This window comes from Lampetra planeri, chromosome 52, assembly GCF_965212315.1.
Source record: "Lampetra planeri chromosome 52, kcLamPlan1.2.h2, whole genome shotgun sequence".
In the NCBI taxonomy this organism is placed as follows: Eukaryota; Metazoa; Chordata; class Hyperoartia; order Petromyzontiformes; family Petromyzontidae; genus Lampetra; species Lampetra planeri.
This window is the reverse complement of record NC_136158.1, coordinates 6,695,200-6,711,950: the sequence shown is the minus strand read 5'-3', so window position 1 is coordinate 6,711,950 and position 16,751 is coordinate 6,695,200. Positions and strand designations below refer to the sequence as shown.

Sequence of the window (16,751 nt, the reverse complement as noted above, 5' to 3'; positions counted from 1 at the left end):
ATGACGTCACGCGATTTTGGACGATTTTTGACCCCCCCCCCCAATCGTCACACGACGTCACAAAAAGTCAGACCCCCCTCAAATGACGTCACAAAGCTCTGCCCCCCCCCCCCCCCCAAATAAAACATGCTTCAAATCGCTTTAAACTATTGTCATTGTAGTGCGTATTTAATGTGGCGCTGCACTCTGATGTTGTAGGAGAAAACATTTATTAAAAAGTCTATTTAATTAAGTAGAACGTGTTGTCTATATTTATTTAAAGTTGCGCATTTTGATGTGACGTCACATTTCTCACCCCCCCCCCTCCGTCGTCACACATCGTCACAAATATCTGACCCCCGCCCCCCCTAGGTGCGTCACGTCATTTATGGACGGCCCCTTTGCACTCCAATCCTGTTGTTGTTGTCGTCACGTTCGTACCCCGTGCTCTATACCGGGAATCTGTGACGAAAGAGCTTTATAGCTCATCGGATTCCTCCTCCAGTATAAATAAATACTCTTTGGTTCTTTCGGTAAAGTCACGTAGAAGGGAAACAATAAAATAATAATAATAATCTAAAACAAAAAAATTCTCAGGTGTGTTTTTCACACCTGATGATGATTGCTTGTGTTGAAGTCGAAACGTCGTGAGAATTGTATTGTTTTATATTTTTATTATTTTATTGTTTCCCTTCTACGTGACTTTACCGAAAGAACCAAGCATATGAATCCCTGCAGTCACGAAAGCTTTAAATCAAAGGTGTTAAGATGTTAAAGCACCAAACTGAAACCTTTTGCAAGGAATCATGTTTGCATTAACCACAGATACTTGTGGTGAAAATACAAACACAAAGCATGCTCTGACAGTATATGCATTGTCTTTGAAACTGATTGGTCCACACCAGAGACGGCTTTCTTTAGAGCCTCGTCTCAAACGGTGTTAGACCAGAGGACGCCAACAGGCGAACAGCACAAAGACAATGCCACTATCAGAGTAATGAGAGCTCGGGTGAGCAGCTACATCATGGGACCTCCTTTGCCAGTGTCAAAATAACTTTTGGTGTCTCTGGTGTGGACCAATCAGTTTCAAAGACAATGCACATACTGTCAGAGCATGCTTTGTGTTTGTATTTTCACCACAAGTATCTGTGGTTAATGCAGACATGATTTGGTGTTTTAACATCTTAACACAACTGTTTTATTGCCAGAACAAAGGGGAACACCTATTGTTGTATTTTGGCACTGGCAAAGGAGGTCCCATTATGTTACATGGGATGTTAAGTAAACGCATTTTTGTATTTGTAGAGAACTATGGGAAGGAGGCGACTTGTCTACACAATTTTCAACTCTTTATATTCTCAACAACGCAAATTATTCAACAGCAATGGAGCCACAGGTGGTGCTTTCATGGTTCAGCCACACGGAGCGGAAGTCCTCGGCGTGGCTTGGAGAGGCGGTGCAGAGAGGAGCTCCCCTGGGAACGAAGCCCATCCTGGTGCGGCTCCTGGTGGTGCTGATGCTGATGGTGCTGGTAGAGGTGGTGGTAGAGGTGGTGGTGCTGCTGGTAGTGGTGGTGATGCTGGTGATGCTGCTGGTGGTGATGCTGGTGGTGATGTTGGTGGTGGTAGTGATGCTGGTAGTGGTGGTGATGCTGGTAGAGGTGGTGGTGCTGCTGGTAGTGGTGGTGGTGATGCTGCTGGTGGTAGAGGTGGTGATGCTGGTAGTGGTGGTGGTGATGTTGGTAGTGGTGATGCTGGTAGTGGTGGTGGTGATGCTGGTAGAGGTGGTGGTGATGCTGGTAGTGGTAGTGGTGATGCTGGTAGAGGTGGTGGTGCTGGTAGAGGTAGTGGTTATGCTGGTAGTGGTGATGCTGGTAGTGGTGGTGATGCTGCTGGTGGTGGCGATGCTGGTAAAGGTGATGCTGGTAGTGGTGGTGGTGATGCTGGTAGTGGTGGTGATGCTGGTAGTGGTGATGCTGGTAGTGGTGGTGGCGATGCTGGTAGAGGTGATGCTGGTAGTGGTGGTGGTGATGCTGGTAGTGGTGATTCTGGTAGAGGTGGTGGTGATGCTGGTAGAGGTGGTGGTGATGCTGGTGCCGCTGTCCTAAAGCAGCAGCAGCGGTGGAACACGCCTCTATGTCGGGTAAAGGGACTTTCTGTTGCCATTCTAAGCTTGGACTTAGAGATGGGGTGAATCCAGGCCCGGCTCCTGCCCCTCCAGAATTGCGGAAAGGGGGTGGGGGGGGGGGGCAGTGGAGCTGTTGTGATGGGGGGCCACCACAGCAGTGACTCACCACGAGGACGGAGAGTGAATGTGAGTGGGGGGCCACCACAGCAGTGATTCACCACGAGGCAGGAGAGTGAATATGAGTGGGGGCCACCACGGCAGTGATTCACCACGAGGTAGGAGAGTGAATGTGAGTGGGGGGCCATCACAGCAGTGATTCACCACGAGGTAGGAGAGTGAATGTGAGTAGGGGGCCACCACGGCAGTGATTCACCACGAGGTAGGAGAGTGAATGCAAGTGGGGAGGCGGTACCGGCCCTGGGTTGAATTGTTCCACATGGAGTCGTCTTCTTCCTTCATACGGCATTTTCGGGGATTGCAACAGATTACAAATTGATGTCGAGATTTGATATCCATTCGACTGCTTCAGGAGTAGCCGCGTGGATTTTTCAGATGATTGGTCTGAGATGTCGCAGCACCAGTCACAAGCTGGACATCTCATTAATTTTACATTCATGGAGAAAGTGTCCCACATCTTCCATTGAGTGTCCGGATCCGATTCAAGGAGGACCAGAGCTTCCTCGGTAGGTCAGTACCTGGTTGGAGGATTGTGGTTTCGCTGGATTTCTGCGGCAAGTTGGTGTTTGCCCAGGCTTCCCTCCATCGTGCTTTGGTGGTCTTGTCGTCCTCATGGAGATTCTTTCCATATTGCCAGAAAGGTTTTCTGGACTTGAGCCTGTGTGGCGGTGGTGGCACGGAGATGTCCTTGTTTATTGGGAGGTTTGGATTTCCGATTGCCTTGCGGTGCTCCCCCACACACGCGGCATCGCTGCAGAGGAGCGATGTTGGCGAGGACCAGAAGCCATGGAACGGAAGCCAGCGATGTGCTATTTAACGTCCTCTAAGATGATCCTCGTTGCTGCATTTAGCTGCGTATCCACCAGCTTCGTGTGCACGCTTTTGTTCCAGGCCGGGGTGCAATATTCTGCCGCAGAGAAGACCACCTGCTCTGGTGGCCGTCCGGATCGTCGTTGCGTTTGCTCTCCACGTTCTTACGGCCAGTTAAATGCACGCGAGATTTTGCTTTGGCAGCAGTGTTCTGCAGGTGTCCTCGGAAGGTGGGGCTGCTGTCGAGAGTTACAGAGGTATTTTGGGAGGGTACTTCTCGCGCTGGACCTCTACGCCACGGAAAGTGACGGCCACTTTCTGGTCGGCGTTTGCATTGTTCAGATAGAATGTTACCGGCAGTTTTCCTTGGGTCTGGCCGGAGCCTTTAGTACATTTCGAGTTTCTTGAGGTCTCCGCACACACACTTCATTTTGGACCTCAGTTTGGCTCCTTCTTTTGGATGGCAAGTGCCAGGTCATCGGCGTAGCCAAATTTCCGGCTGATGGTGACAGGGAGGTCACTTATATATGATCCTTATGGGGGTACCCCGGGGTACCAAATAATACAACATGGCCGAGGCAATTAAATAATTTATTTCTGGGACACTATTTTTTCCAAGGGTGTACTAAACTCCACGACTGGGTTACCAATCAATCCGAATTCAGTGCTACTCCGCGATATCGAAACGCAGCGAGGATGATTGCGTTAAAACCCTGAACGCTCGTACGCACCGTAATGGTGCATCGTGTACCGCTCGTCGAGATGAGTCGATTGCCGCATCGCCGACTATCAACAGACTAAAAAATATATATTACGGACATTATGCGAGAGCCGGGAAACTATGGTACCCCGGGGTACTGCCATAATGTTCATATTTTAAAAAGTGCCGGAGCAAGCACCAATCCTTGTGGGAGCCTGTTTTTAAGTAACCGGGCTCTGCTGGCAGTGTTTCCTAGGTGGACACGGTAGCGATGATAGGAGTCGGAGGGTCTGCTGGCATCTGATGACCTTTGACACTGTTTAGCTTCAGGCCCTCCCGCCATACGGTCATAGGCCGCAGATAGGTTGATGAAAGCGGTTGATGAAAGCGGCTGCTGGGATGTGCTTGCGCTGGTAGCCAGCTTCAATGTGCGTGGCGAGTGCCGGACGTGCTGCCGCTGGGGCAGAAACCAGCCTGTTCAGTTGGCAGAGCCTCCTCGAAGGTCAATGACGTTACGAGTCAGGAGCATCATCTCAAGGAGTTTGTATACCGACTAAGCAGGGCTATGGGGCAGAAGTTATTTGGGTTTTGCGGTTGAGGCTGCCCAGTCGATGACCTGTTCTCCACGGGTTTCATCGGTTGCATAACCCCAGGCGCCGCGATAGCTGTTGAAGTCACGGGCGAAAACCGCGGGATGGGTGTTGGCTCCATGTGGTGCTTGGAGGTTTTGTAGACGCTTATCACAGATACATCCTCGATGTTGATTACGATGCCTGTTGGCGAGTTGTTTTCTGGGTTCGTTGTGGTACGGTCCTTGAGGCGGAATTTCACGTGACGTTGCTAGTCCGTGCTTGGGATGGCGGTAGCTGGCAGCGAGCAGACATTCAGGGTGGATTTTCATTTTTGAAGCTCCTTTGTTGTCGGCCTGTATTGGGTTTCGTGGAGCCAGGAGCACGTCGATGATGTGGAGTTTGAGGAAACATCCCAGGAAGTCGCACTTGGGCCTTCATAGGCCCTCTACATTTAGATAGATGGCACAAGTGTAGTGAAGGCCCCACGCTGCGGTGAGTTGGAGTAATGTTACAAGAACGTTGCACGAACAAGTGGTGAACTGAGATTAAAATGTGTTGATTACCGAGGGTGCATGATATTGCTTCTCAGGTTGATCTGAATTCTCTACATTAGTGTTCGGGCCGGGCAGAATTTGGAACTACAGGGAAAGACCAAGGCCCACTTTGGAAACATTTAGGGGGTGCCGTGATGAGATGTTAACTACCTCGCCTGGTATGCAGGAGGTCGTGGGTTCAATCCCAACCCTGACGCCTGCTGTATATTTGGAGTTTTGCATGTTCTTTCTCCCTGTGGTCGTGTGTATTTTTCTCCGGGTCCTCTAGTTTTCCTCTCCACATTTAGAAGCATACGTTGAGTATTTGGCTGCTATAAATTTCCACAAGGTGATAAACCACTTCATTGAGCAATCATGTGGCCAGGTCGCTTCTGAAAAAGAGCTGTATCGCTCAGTGGGCCTTACCTGTTAAAATTAAAATCGTTCAATTTTATTTTAATCGACGGGTCTCTTTATGTATCTCCATGGGTCTCTATGCATCGCTATGCTTTTAGATTATTTGGCTGCTGATATACATTTTCCCATGATAAGCCACTTCGTTGAGCTATTAATTGTGGTCAGGTTGGTTGCTTTTCAAAATGAATCATATAGCTCAGCGGGCCTTAAAAATGTAGTTTAATTTCTGTAAATGTAACTTTTTTTTATCAATCCAACTCTGTCTGACCATCAACTCGCGGTTGGGGAGAAATCAACTTTGCGGTTGAGTCGAGCCAACACAAGGTTTTCCCCACGTTCATGTAAACGACAAAACGTGAAACGTCACAGCAAACATCCCACAATGCATCGTTGAGAGCGCCGCGTACGTTAACGTTTTATTTAATGCTTTGAAAAACTCGGCGGGTAACAATCGTCGGTGTTGGTCACAGAAGCGGGTGCGCGCACGCGTGACCGTGAGAGCAATGCAACTCGTGTCTAACTTGTCACGTAAAGAGGGGGGGAGGGGGGTGAACGATGGCCGGACTATAATACAGATATACTCGTGCCATTTTAAAACCGAGACAACTAAAATACGAGGATAAAATCATACGCAATGCCGATTCTATTAAAATGCAGCACAGATTTCAACATGCTTCGATGTGTACAGTATTACATTTTGACATTCAACACGAATAAAATGCCTTGTTGTTGTGTACAGCCCTTTGTCAGTCCACTGCTGGATGAAGGGCCTCTCCGTGGCTTCACTGGGTGGACGCCCAGGGCCAGTCCAAACATCACCTTGCCGCCGCCGCCGCCGCCGCCGACGCTGACCGTGAATCTAAAGCTCGGGTTTGCTAGGTTCGTACAAATCACTGCGCACGACCTCCGGAGCCTCCGCTTCACGTGCACTGGCCATCAGTGGGGTCCAGTAATGGTGAAAGAATCCCTCGCGACTCACAGTGAAGGGCAGGGCCTTCATCCCGCAGTTGGACAGACCTTTTGTACAACTTGCTTTCAAAGACAATGGTGCATTGTTTAACCTTCCGGTGTGCTTTCCGGTGTGCTTTTCTCGCCAAGATGTTAACTCCCGAGTTACAAGGCAAGCTTGTTAATTTAAAGAAATAAAACCTCCCTTCAATCACGCGCCTCACGATTCACTCTGGACTGAGAGGGTGGCAGGGATATTGGGACTTTTGCAATTGGTTGTTCACGAGCCTAGACGAGCGAGTTCAACCTGAGGTGGTTCCAATTTCCCTATGTGGCCAACAAGTGAATCACGTGACAACCCGTTTAGAATGAGTGGGGTGTTACTCTTTGGTTCTTTTGGTAAAGTCACGTAGGTATAAAATAAAATAAATTAAATCACGACGTTTCGATTGCAATCGTTGCAATCGAAACGTCGCGATTGATTTTCTACCTACGTGACTTTACCGAAAGAACCAAAGTGTATGGATCCCTGCAGTCACGAAAACTTAAAATCTAGATCGAGTGGGGTGTTATCAAAGTACAGTATTCCACTCAGCACATCGACATTGTTGTTCTGTTTACGTCCCCGTTTGTTTCGTTATTACGTTTGATGAGCAACAGGGGCAGGAGGCTCCTCCTGCCCCCCTCAACCCACCCCAGTCACCCCCCTCCGGCCCTCGCCACTGCAGCTTCACGTCACGCGACGTGCACCGCCGCCGTTCCTGATTAGTAAATTGCGGTGCGTAGTGTTTTTTTTTCGTTAATCACACGTCTCGTTATTTATTATTCCCACACATTTATGAAGGAGAAATATATTAGCCGAGTTGACAAGCGTTTATATTTGTGTGTTTTTGCGTCAGAAAACAATTTGTTAGGAACGGCATCTTAGGTTATGTAATGAGACTTTTCAGAACGCAAGGCCAACGTTTAAATCGAGCTACGCCCGTACCAATTCTACAGGCGTCACGGTGGTGAGATGTTAACTATCTCTTGAATTATCTCGCCTATATAAAGGAGGTTGTGAGTTCGACCCTGACACCTGCTGTATATTTGGAGTTCACATGTTTCTCCCCGTGGTCGTGTGGATTTTACTTCTGGGTCCTCCGATTTTTCTCTCCACATTGAAAAGCCTGCGTTTCGAGTATTTGGCTGCTATACATTTTCACGTGATGATGAGAAGCCACTTCGATGAGCTATCTCATTTGTGAGAGCCAGGTCGCTTCTAAAAAAGAGCGATGCAGATCAGTGGGCCTTACCTGATAAAATAAACAACAAGTTTAATAGATTTATATGGCTAATGCTTTGCGGCCTAAAGTGTTGGGCGACGCTTGCTCTGCCCACGGGACTAAATGTTGTTGCATGCTTGACAGTTGCTGCAGCATCGCTTGGAGCATGTCGCAACGTGGGACGCAGGTCGAGTGAGTATCAGCATGCGGCGTGTAGCGCACTGAGCTTGATTCAACAATCGAGTATCGAGCTCCCAATGGTCTCGAGTGGGACTAAGTAGGTTAATTTTATTAGGTAAGGCCCCGCTGAGCTATGTAGCTCTTTTTTCAGAAGTGACCCCGGCGACGAATAACCGTTCAAAGTGGCTTATCACGTGGAAATGTATATCAGCAGCCAACTACTCTAAACACACGTTTCCAAATGTGGAGGGAAAAACCGGAGGACCCGGAGAAAAATCCACGCGACCACGGGGAGTGCACGCAAACTCCAAATATACAGCAGGCAACGCCAGGATCGGGATCGAACCCACGACCTCCTGCAAACCCGGTGAGGTCGTTAACATCGCCACCGTGGTGCCCATCGAGAACTGTGGGGAAACCACGGGTAGATTGTCAAGACATACGGAAGCTTGGGCGCGAAGGGTCGATGGGTTTTTATGAAGTCGGTTGGCGTGTGCCACAGCGGGGCAACATTTGCTGTTGTACTGCACTTGTACGATCTGTCGCCTTCACCAACCCAGATCGCCTGGCGTGATGAAGAGTCACTGGAATAACCCTCGTCACAACAAGCTCCCCCACCTCCTCATCCAGCAGTGGGTTTTACAGCAGGGGCTGTAAGTGCAACAAGCGGTGTCTGTGCGAGCGGTGTGGATACCAACTGGTCTAACTGTTGAATGGTAACTTGTAGCAGATACAAGGTTACAAAACACAAGGTTACTCGTGCACATTTTTGAGGTCAAGTTTCACACGCATTTGAACGCCTGCTTTGCCGTAAATCTGACCCCCAAAGCGTAGACCGAAGCTCACCTTGGACATCACAAGCACCGGGCGACTGAGCCCAGCTGCTGTGTGTGGCCACTGCGGTCGTCTTTACAGACGCAAGAGACTCGACTCGAACATCGCAACGCTCCCCACCGGGAAAACCTCAACGGACTCGACGGCCGGCGTGCGCTGTGGGCAGTAGACGTCAAGCGGTCAAGATCACCTCTCTGCACGCCGGCGCGCGTCTGCACCCGGCGATCCGTTGCGCGCAATTTAGTTGCGCACGCCCGAGTAAGATTACGCCGTTGCCTTGCTAACAGTTGCCAAGACGTCAACGGTGCAAGCGACAGGAGGAGGATTTCTCCACGACTCTGTGGCTGTCGCCTGATGAGGCTGGTTGTTGTTTTGTAGGCTTTCGCGACCAATATCCATAATACAGTTTTTTCGGTTTCATCGTGTAAATAGTTACGCGATCTCGAACGCAAAAACAATTACAGTACAGTGACGTTTCACCAGTAATTACAACAACCAGCCTCCATAACACAGGTTATTTGGGTTAGATCGTGTTCATATTTAACGCTGGATGTTGTTGTAATTACTGGTGAAACGTCACAGCACTCGAATTGTAAATGTTGTGGGTTCATTCTCCAACACACCACCGGCATGCTGACCTAGTAACGAATTGGCACGTTTTTGTTTCCGTGACAAACCCTCACGAATTAGCTGTGTCGCATAGTGGTAGGCCCAACGACACATGTATGTTAACATGATCTAAACCAAAAAAAAACCTCGGTTATGGACGTAAGCGACTGTTGCAAGTGACCGAGTTGCGCAATTTTTCAGAGCGACCCGGGGGTTGTGCAACCGATCGCTCTGGTGCGGCCCCGGCGTAGTGCTGCGCGCAGCCTGTGCGTTTGCTTGCCAAAAAAATCCTCGCACGTGACGTCCGCCTTCAAGTTTTCGGCGGTGGGCAGTTACTACCGGACAGTCACAGGTGACACTGTCAACTTTAAAATAACTCTGCTGCGAACCCAGCCACAAAGTCAAATCCAGGATTGTACGACACAATTCGGCAGCCGCCTCTCTCAAAAGTCATTAAAACACTCGTTCGCACACTCGGCAGAGACATTTCTCCGTACAGCGACGGCACCCTATGTACACACACGCACGCATGCACGCCGAGAGACCCAACTCCATAACCACACGCGGAAGTAAAACGCACCTCGATACAATAAGCGAGTTGGTCTTAAGCTTCGAGATGAATTCACGCAATTTTCAAATGTCTAGACCAGCTAGAGGGGCGTCCCCAACTGCCCCCTTGCAGCATGGCGACACCAGGAGGGCCATTTGTGAGAGCGCCAACTCTCCCACCGCCATCGTCACCGTCGTCCTCCAGCGTCAATCCACCGATTATTGCCCTCGCTTACCCGGGAGAGACTCACCCGGTGAGTCTCAAGACTCTTCTTTTCATGAGGGTCCTGACAAGTTTTCAATAGGTCGGGCGTGACGTTGCTTTGTGGAGTCCCAACCAAGTAATTTGCCGGTAATTTCTCAGCATTAGGGATGCTTGGCCAATACCCGATATACTGATCATGTGTTTTAGCTATGATGGTGGGGGGCGGGGGGTGAACAAGAAGACCAGGAGAAAACCCATGCAGAACAGGGGGAGAACCACACAAACTCCACACAGGAATTCTCCCCAATGCGGGAATGGAACCCAGGCGCTTCGAACTGTGAGGAGGCTGAAGTGTCACCACTGCTGCCGCCACCTAGCCACCCACTGCTGGATGAAGGCCTCCAAAAGCCGGTGCGACACCTCTCGCGATACCAACTTTAAACGTAGACTAACTTGTGGACCGTTTGTATGAAGACATATTTAAATAGCACTTTAAATATCAGTTGATGTGAGCGTAAGGATATATACTTCATTAGGTTTGAAGTTAGGATTTGAGGGAGAGCCCCACTGCGCGAGAGGCTGGGCGGAGATGATGCACAATGTTCACCTTCATTACCCGCTCGCTTTGGGCACTCCACATTTAGAAACACACGGATTATTTAGATTAATTTTTCTGCTATAAATGTCCAAATGATGGGCCACATTGTTAGGCTATCATTTGTGGCCAGGTCGCTTCTAACAAACGAGCGAATACCTCGGTGGGCTTTGCCTGGTAGGATGGGAATGGTTTAGTTTTATTTGTTTTTTTTGGGCGATTTTGTTTACCTTTATTGTACATTGCACTATTATCATGTTTTTGTTTTGTTGTTGTGACGTTCTTAGCAGCCCCTACTGGTCATCTGTGAAAAATAGCTTTATAGCTCATCGGATTCCTCCAGTATAAATACATATTATGATTACGAATGCCACAGATCATACGGATGTGTTACAGTGCGCGAGCCTTGTTGTCAGCCAATTCTGTCCGAAATAATTTCCACCTCTGGCAACACCACATCTAGGTCAGGAGCACCTCTCTAACTTTGGCTCTGGCTACGAGCACCAGGTGCCAGTCTACCAGCGACCCCGGAATTTATACACAAAGTGGGACGTGTAAAGCCGTGATTACTCTGTTGTGTGTGCACAACAGAGTATGTGTGTGCACAACAGAGCAACAAGGACAGGAAGTTGGCGCTCCACACAAAGTTCTGCAGTCACCCAGAGCAAGTCCACATTTAAGCGAAGGTCGACGCGTTGCTGCGGCCACTTTGATTGTCTCGGTTTCTGGAGCGATTGAGTCTCGGAACGAGATAAGGGGCGGCTGCCGCGTGGTCTTGACGCTGCCGTGGCTTCGGAGAGATACTTAAACCCAAACCCCCCCCCCCCACCCCGTACGCATGGCCGGTTCGGTGACGCGTACAGCAAAACAGAGCGGCAAAAAGAGAAATTGCGGGAACGTTTTAAAAAGCGGAGAGCCGCTTTCAGATCGGCGGTGACCAGTACGAGGTTCGTGATCCACAGGCAGATCGTAGATTTTTTTATAGAAAATACCTATAAATTCAAATGTTAAAATACGGTAAAAACGTCCACCAATGGATGGCGCTAGTACTTCACGTCTGCAGTCTACAGTGGCTATTGTTGGTCAAAGCTTTCTGGTGCATCACTGCGGGAGTCCCGTCGAGATTCATCTCAATGGATCGTCACGGCGCTTGGTGCAGCGACCCGCTGCTATCGGAGATTCAGGCAATTCCACACGGCAGCAATTCCTATTGCTGGTGGTACAGTAGTCGGAAATATTTGTTTCAGGAAATAAAAAAATCCATTTGAAAAGTCTACAAAAACATTTGCTTGGCTCGCCAAAGCTGCGATTAACACGGGTAAACGCTGGTGGATATCCGTCCTCCGGTGTGAAGATCTTTCAAGACGGAAGGACGAGAAGTGGTCAACGGTTCACTTGCAGTTGCGACCGGTCCCGCTGACCTTCAAAACTCCACGTGCAACACTCCGCATACAGCATCCCTCATTTAGTACACAGCAGCCCATACAATAACTTAACAATGCCGACCCAACAAACGCCGCTCATCCTCGGACAAACTCCCCACTGGGTGCGCATGCCATTACGAAACATTTAAAGATCGTTCCTTTTCCGCGGGCAAACAACCATCACAGGATTGCCAATTCATATTGTTCGACGACAAACGGTCGTAAAAACCGACACGAGGGACGACGGTCGTGCTTGTGCGTGGATCTCCCACCTCCCCCACCCCCCACCGTTCGCGTGTCGACGGCACCAATCGCGAGGAAGCCTCGTCGGGCAGTCTGTTGGAACGTTTTCATTAAAAAAACAACAAACTCTCTTGCGCACGATGCATATTTTCGATCTATCGCTGTGCACATCCAACCCGTGGTTCGACAGAGCGGAGAGTCGGCTGGGCCGAGCAGGAGGCGGCGGCAGGGAGCCTGGAGACGTCGGTCGACCCCTTCCCCTTTTCGGAGGCTTCGTTGCATTTCAATAAATAAACCTGGCATGGGCACAGTGCGAGCTCAACGCCTCGAAGGGGTCTTCTGGGATACGTGACGTTCTTCCGACTCTCAGGCAACATCCCACCCCCGTCCCCACCGGCCTTACCAAAAAACAAGCTTCAAAAGGCTTTTAAAAACTACACGACAACACACGGCTTTGTGCAGGAAACGCTCCGTCCGCCAACGCGCGGATTTACGGGGACGCGCGTGCAGGGGTCACGCCGCGGGTCGCGCCTCACTAGACGCGGTAAAATCGGGCCGTCTGCCCCAAGAATATTGCCAACGTCAAGAAAATGCAGAAAAACGCCGGGCCTCCCACGACTCGCCACAAACGTACGCATGGAAGGGGCGTGCCGGCGTCTGCACGGCAAGACTGGATTTAAAAGGGTTGTTTCAAATAATCACAGTGACGTGATAGTCTCTTGTAAGCGCGTCGCCAATGCACAGTGCTCAGCAGTATTACTCGGACTGCCCGCCAGGAACAGGCGCTAAAAAAAGAAAATCCTCGCTTTAAACGTGCGATGCCGCCGCCGCCGCCGATAAAAACCCCAAGGATACGACAGAGCTGGGCGGCAAGCGACAGCGTAAGCCCTTGTTCAAGTGCTCGAGTCGTGCACCGGTAAAATCCTGACGTCTGTGCCGCCCCGTGTTTCAAGTAAAGCCATGAAAAGCGTGCACTACCTTACCACGCCGGTGCCCGCCAGGCACCGGGCACGACCGCCAACTCGCGAAGCGGCGCTCGATCAGCCTCAACCGAAAGGACTCGGGGGCTCTGGTTAGCCACGCAGAGGCGGTGGGTGAAAGAGGGAGAGTCCCGTAGCCTCGTTTAAAAAAAAAAGCCTTCACGACACCTACACGCGGCCAGCTGATCCACGTGCGGCGTTCAGGGTCGGTCCGCGCCTATTCAACTTCTTCCCTCGAGCTTTTGCCACGCGCCACTGATTGCGGGCTACGACGGGGCACCCACAAGGGCTCGAATTACGTGAAGGTGCCCACGGTTGAGTCGTGCGTGGCACAAAAACAAAAAAGTTGAAGGGAAAATGCTCAACATGTGGATTAGGAGCGGACCCGGACACCTCGCGCCTTTAATCGGCGGCCGGTCGGCGAGTTTACATTTGCGGCTCTGTGGAAAACGTCTCCAGAAAGACAAGTCAGTTGCTCCTATTGCAGTGTGCCAGGTGTATGCAAGCCTGCAGCAGGGCTTTTAACTGACCGTGTATGCGTGCGTAAAGGCTGCGGCGGATGAGCAGATCGCTTTCGCCAGAAGGCCCCAACTCAAAAAAGCAGGGCAAACAGGAGGCGGAGGGGCAGTGGTGTAAAGTGTCAGTGCAACGATTAGAACTGAAGTGTACAGTCATCACATTGATTGTACGTACGTATGTACACTGAACTTGAATTTCTTTCACACCGTACATAGCTAACCGTGCTATTCAGAGGTGGAACCTTGGCACTGGGCACTACCCCCACCCCCCACTTATGTGCGGGGCCGCAGAGTCTCTGACGGTCCCCGCAGAGGCAACGTCCTCAAGAGGAACAGCGTCGTGGCGCGTGTAAAGAAACCAACACGGGGGGGGGGGGGGGGGTGTTGGGTCAGCGCCGACTCTTAACGGCGGTTACATGCGAGATGACAATGCCGTTGTTGTTCCACGCGCAGGGTACAAGAACCCACGTTTTTCGTTGCGAAACTTCCCAGCTGTCCCCAGTTTCCCGACGACGCTCACAGCCGCACGCTGCGCCCGTGAGATCCGTGGCGTTTGGGTAGGCGGCTATGTTTGGCCGCCCGTTTTTAAGCACGGCCGCCCGGAAAGCACCAATCTGAACGTGCGACCTAAAAAAAAAACTAGCGCACTTTTTGCCCATGCTCTGGTAGGGTGTAAAAACGGGTGGCCCGTGAGCGAGATTTGTGCGTTCCTTAGGGGGCCTCGGCAAAGGTTGCTCAACGAAAGTTGACGTATGTGATTTACTTCCACCGATGTGAGCGCCTTCGCGCGCTTTAAGCAAGTACCAGAAGCTTTGCCAATAAACCTTGAGTGTTCACCACATGGGAAGGAATATTAAAAAAATTTACAACGAGGAGACACCCCCACATTCGTAAAAAAAATTCCGAACAAGATCAAACCTTTGGCGGAGACTGTGCCACACTCCGAACTCTACTCCCCGAGTATTCCGAGTGGGAGCCACCCGCTTCTTTCGCTGCATCACAGCCAGATGACCGGCTAGCCCTCGGCATTATTCACCACCACCACCCCCTAGTGCGACATGCACGCCCACCCACAGTTATTAGACTGGCCATGGACCAGTTTGTACCGTAACGCTATAGGTCAGGGGGCTTAATCCATCAAAATTGTCCGGCGGGTCCGCACCCCCCACGAACTGAGCGTGTGCTGGGCAGGCCGCGGTCGTGCCACGGCGTCGCGTGCGAAAATGCCGCCAAGTTGCCGCCAAGTTGTGACGGTTACGGACGCGACCGCTGATCTCTTGCCTCTCCGTCTGGCAGCTCTCTCGCGCGTTTCACCTCGCCAGACCGCCATCTCGTCCCGCACCTCTCGTCCGTCTATGCCACTTTTATTTCACTCATCTTTCATCTTGTCTGCGGCTCTCTCTCTCCATCTCATGCTCATCTCTCTCGCTGCACCTTATCTCGTAGAAGCCGCTCGGAACGGCCTTCTTGTGCCAGATGTGGCCCGTGAGCTTCCAGGTAACGAGCCCTCCCCCCCAGGTGATGATCCCAGACATGAGGGATTTTGTAATCTCCTGTCCGATGACCAGCTCTTGGCTGATGCACTCGGCCCGTGGCGAGATGCGCCTCGGTGCTTTAGTTTAACCAGTGAGCGAGACGCCAGGCGAGTGAATCGACGAGTGATCGCGAGATTGAGCGAGTTAGTGAGCAAGTCAATTAGCGAGCGAGCAAGTCGATGAGTCGAGCGAGCGAGCGGGAGAGCGCGAGTCGGCCCCGGTTCTCTCAGAATCGACGTCACCAAGCGTGGCGAGCGCACGACTTCCCAACTCCCGTCGTGGTGAACAGCGCTCGGGGTGCCATGCCACGGTCGACCGTCTCGTAACCTCGTGTGCGACATCAACGATCGATGCGCGAACGCCGACGGTGAAAGTCGCGCATCGGAATATAAAATACGAAACGCGCCGGTAAATACCAACCCGCGACTTTTAACCAGAGCTCTCCAAAGCGATTAAATTAATGGTTTCTAAAAACAAGGTAATGCTTCGCATGTCAGCAGTCACGGGGGGAGGGGAGCTTCTGTAACGCTCAAAATATTTCGTTCTGTAAAACAAATTAAATACCCTTAGAAAAATACAGCTCTGCACAGCAACCTCTTTTCGTATCATTTTTGTGGAACATTAAAAAAACAACGGCCGAGGTCATTCTTCGCATCTTAAAAGCCGAAGTCGTTACCTCCCCGCCCCCGCGTGTCAGCGCCAGGGTACACGTCGTCGGCCTCACCCCGTTTGCAGCAAAGCGCCAACCGGGGCCACCGGGAGCTACGGAGCGGCGTACGTCGTCGCCGTCGGGGGCCACCGGACCCCTCCGTGGAAGCATCGAGAGATCGGAACCAGGACGAAGTCCTCCAGCCGCGGTTCGACGTAGAGCGCCCGGGCGCGGAACGTGGGCGGTCCAGTCCTCGCGGTGCGCGCCGCCGGGAGACGGGCGGCGCCGCGGACGGACCCCGCGCTTCGCACTCGTCGGCGTTGACACCCGGTGGGGCGACTCGCACGCCGGCACTTCACACCGCCAGTCACTCTCACTCACACCGCGGTAGTCAAAGCCACCGGCGGTAGTCAAAGCCACCGGCGGTGGTCGTCAACACCACCGGCGGCAGTCAACACCACCGGCTCGCAGCAGCGGCTCTTCGCACAGAGGCGTGGGCAGCACAGCGGGGGCGGCGGAACGCAGGCTGCGTGCTGCGCTCCACCTGCCCACGCTGCCCAGGGGCCGTCCGTGTGGGCAGCACGGGGATCCTGATGGCCGTGGGGCGTGTAAAGTGCTGGGGGGAGGGGCGTAGGAGGGGGAGGAGAGTTCCACGCTTCGCCGACTCCACGCTTCGCTCGCGTCCTTCCGCGGCGGGGGGGCCCGCAGGCTCCCCCCCCGCCGCTCGCCGAGCGGGAGTCAAATGTTCGGCGTTCTTTCTTTTCGACGGGCCCTTTAAGACTTGTCCTTGAACTTCACCACCTTCGGCGTGGCTGTGGAAACACGGGAGGAGGAAGGAGAAGGAATACAAGGTGATTATTATAGGTTGGTAATTTAACCGGAAGAAAGCCACAGCCTCTCGC

At 51.6% G+C, this 16,751-nt stretch overlaps 1 protein-coding gene across 2 annotated transcripts in view; it reads right to left on the bottom strand.

The window, feature by feature from the left end:
* Window positions 1–5,705: 5,705 nt before the first annotated feature.
* Window positions 5,706–16,751, bottom strand: part of LOC144734706 (ribosomal protein S6 kinase alpha-5-like) — a 51,629-nt gene continuing 40,583 nt past the window's right edge. For both annotated transcript variants that reach the window (XM_078617021.1, XM_078617022.1), the window contains exon 18: window positions 5,706–16,661. In XM_078617021.1, coding sequence (XP_078473147.1) covers window positions 16,624–16,661 — 38 coding nt within the window. In that variant the 3' untranslated portion in view covers window positions 5,706–16,623. The remainder of the gene's footprint in view (window positions 16,662–16,751) is intronic.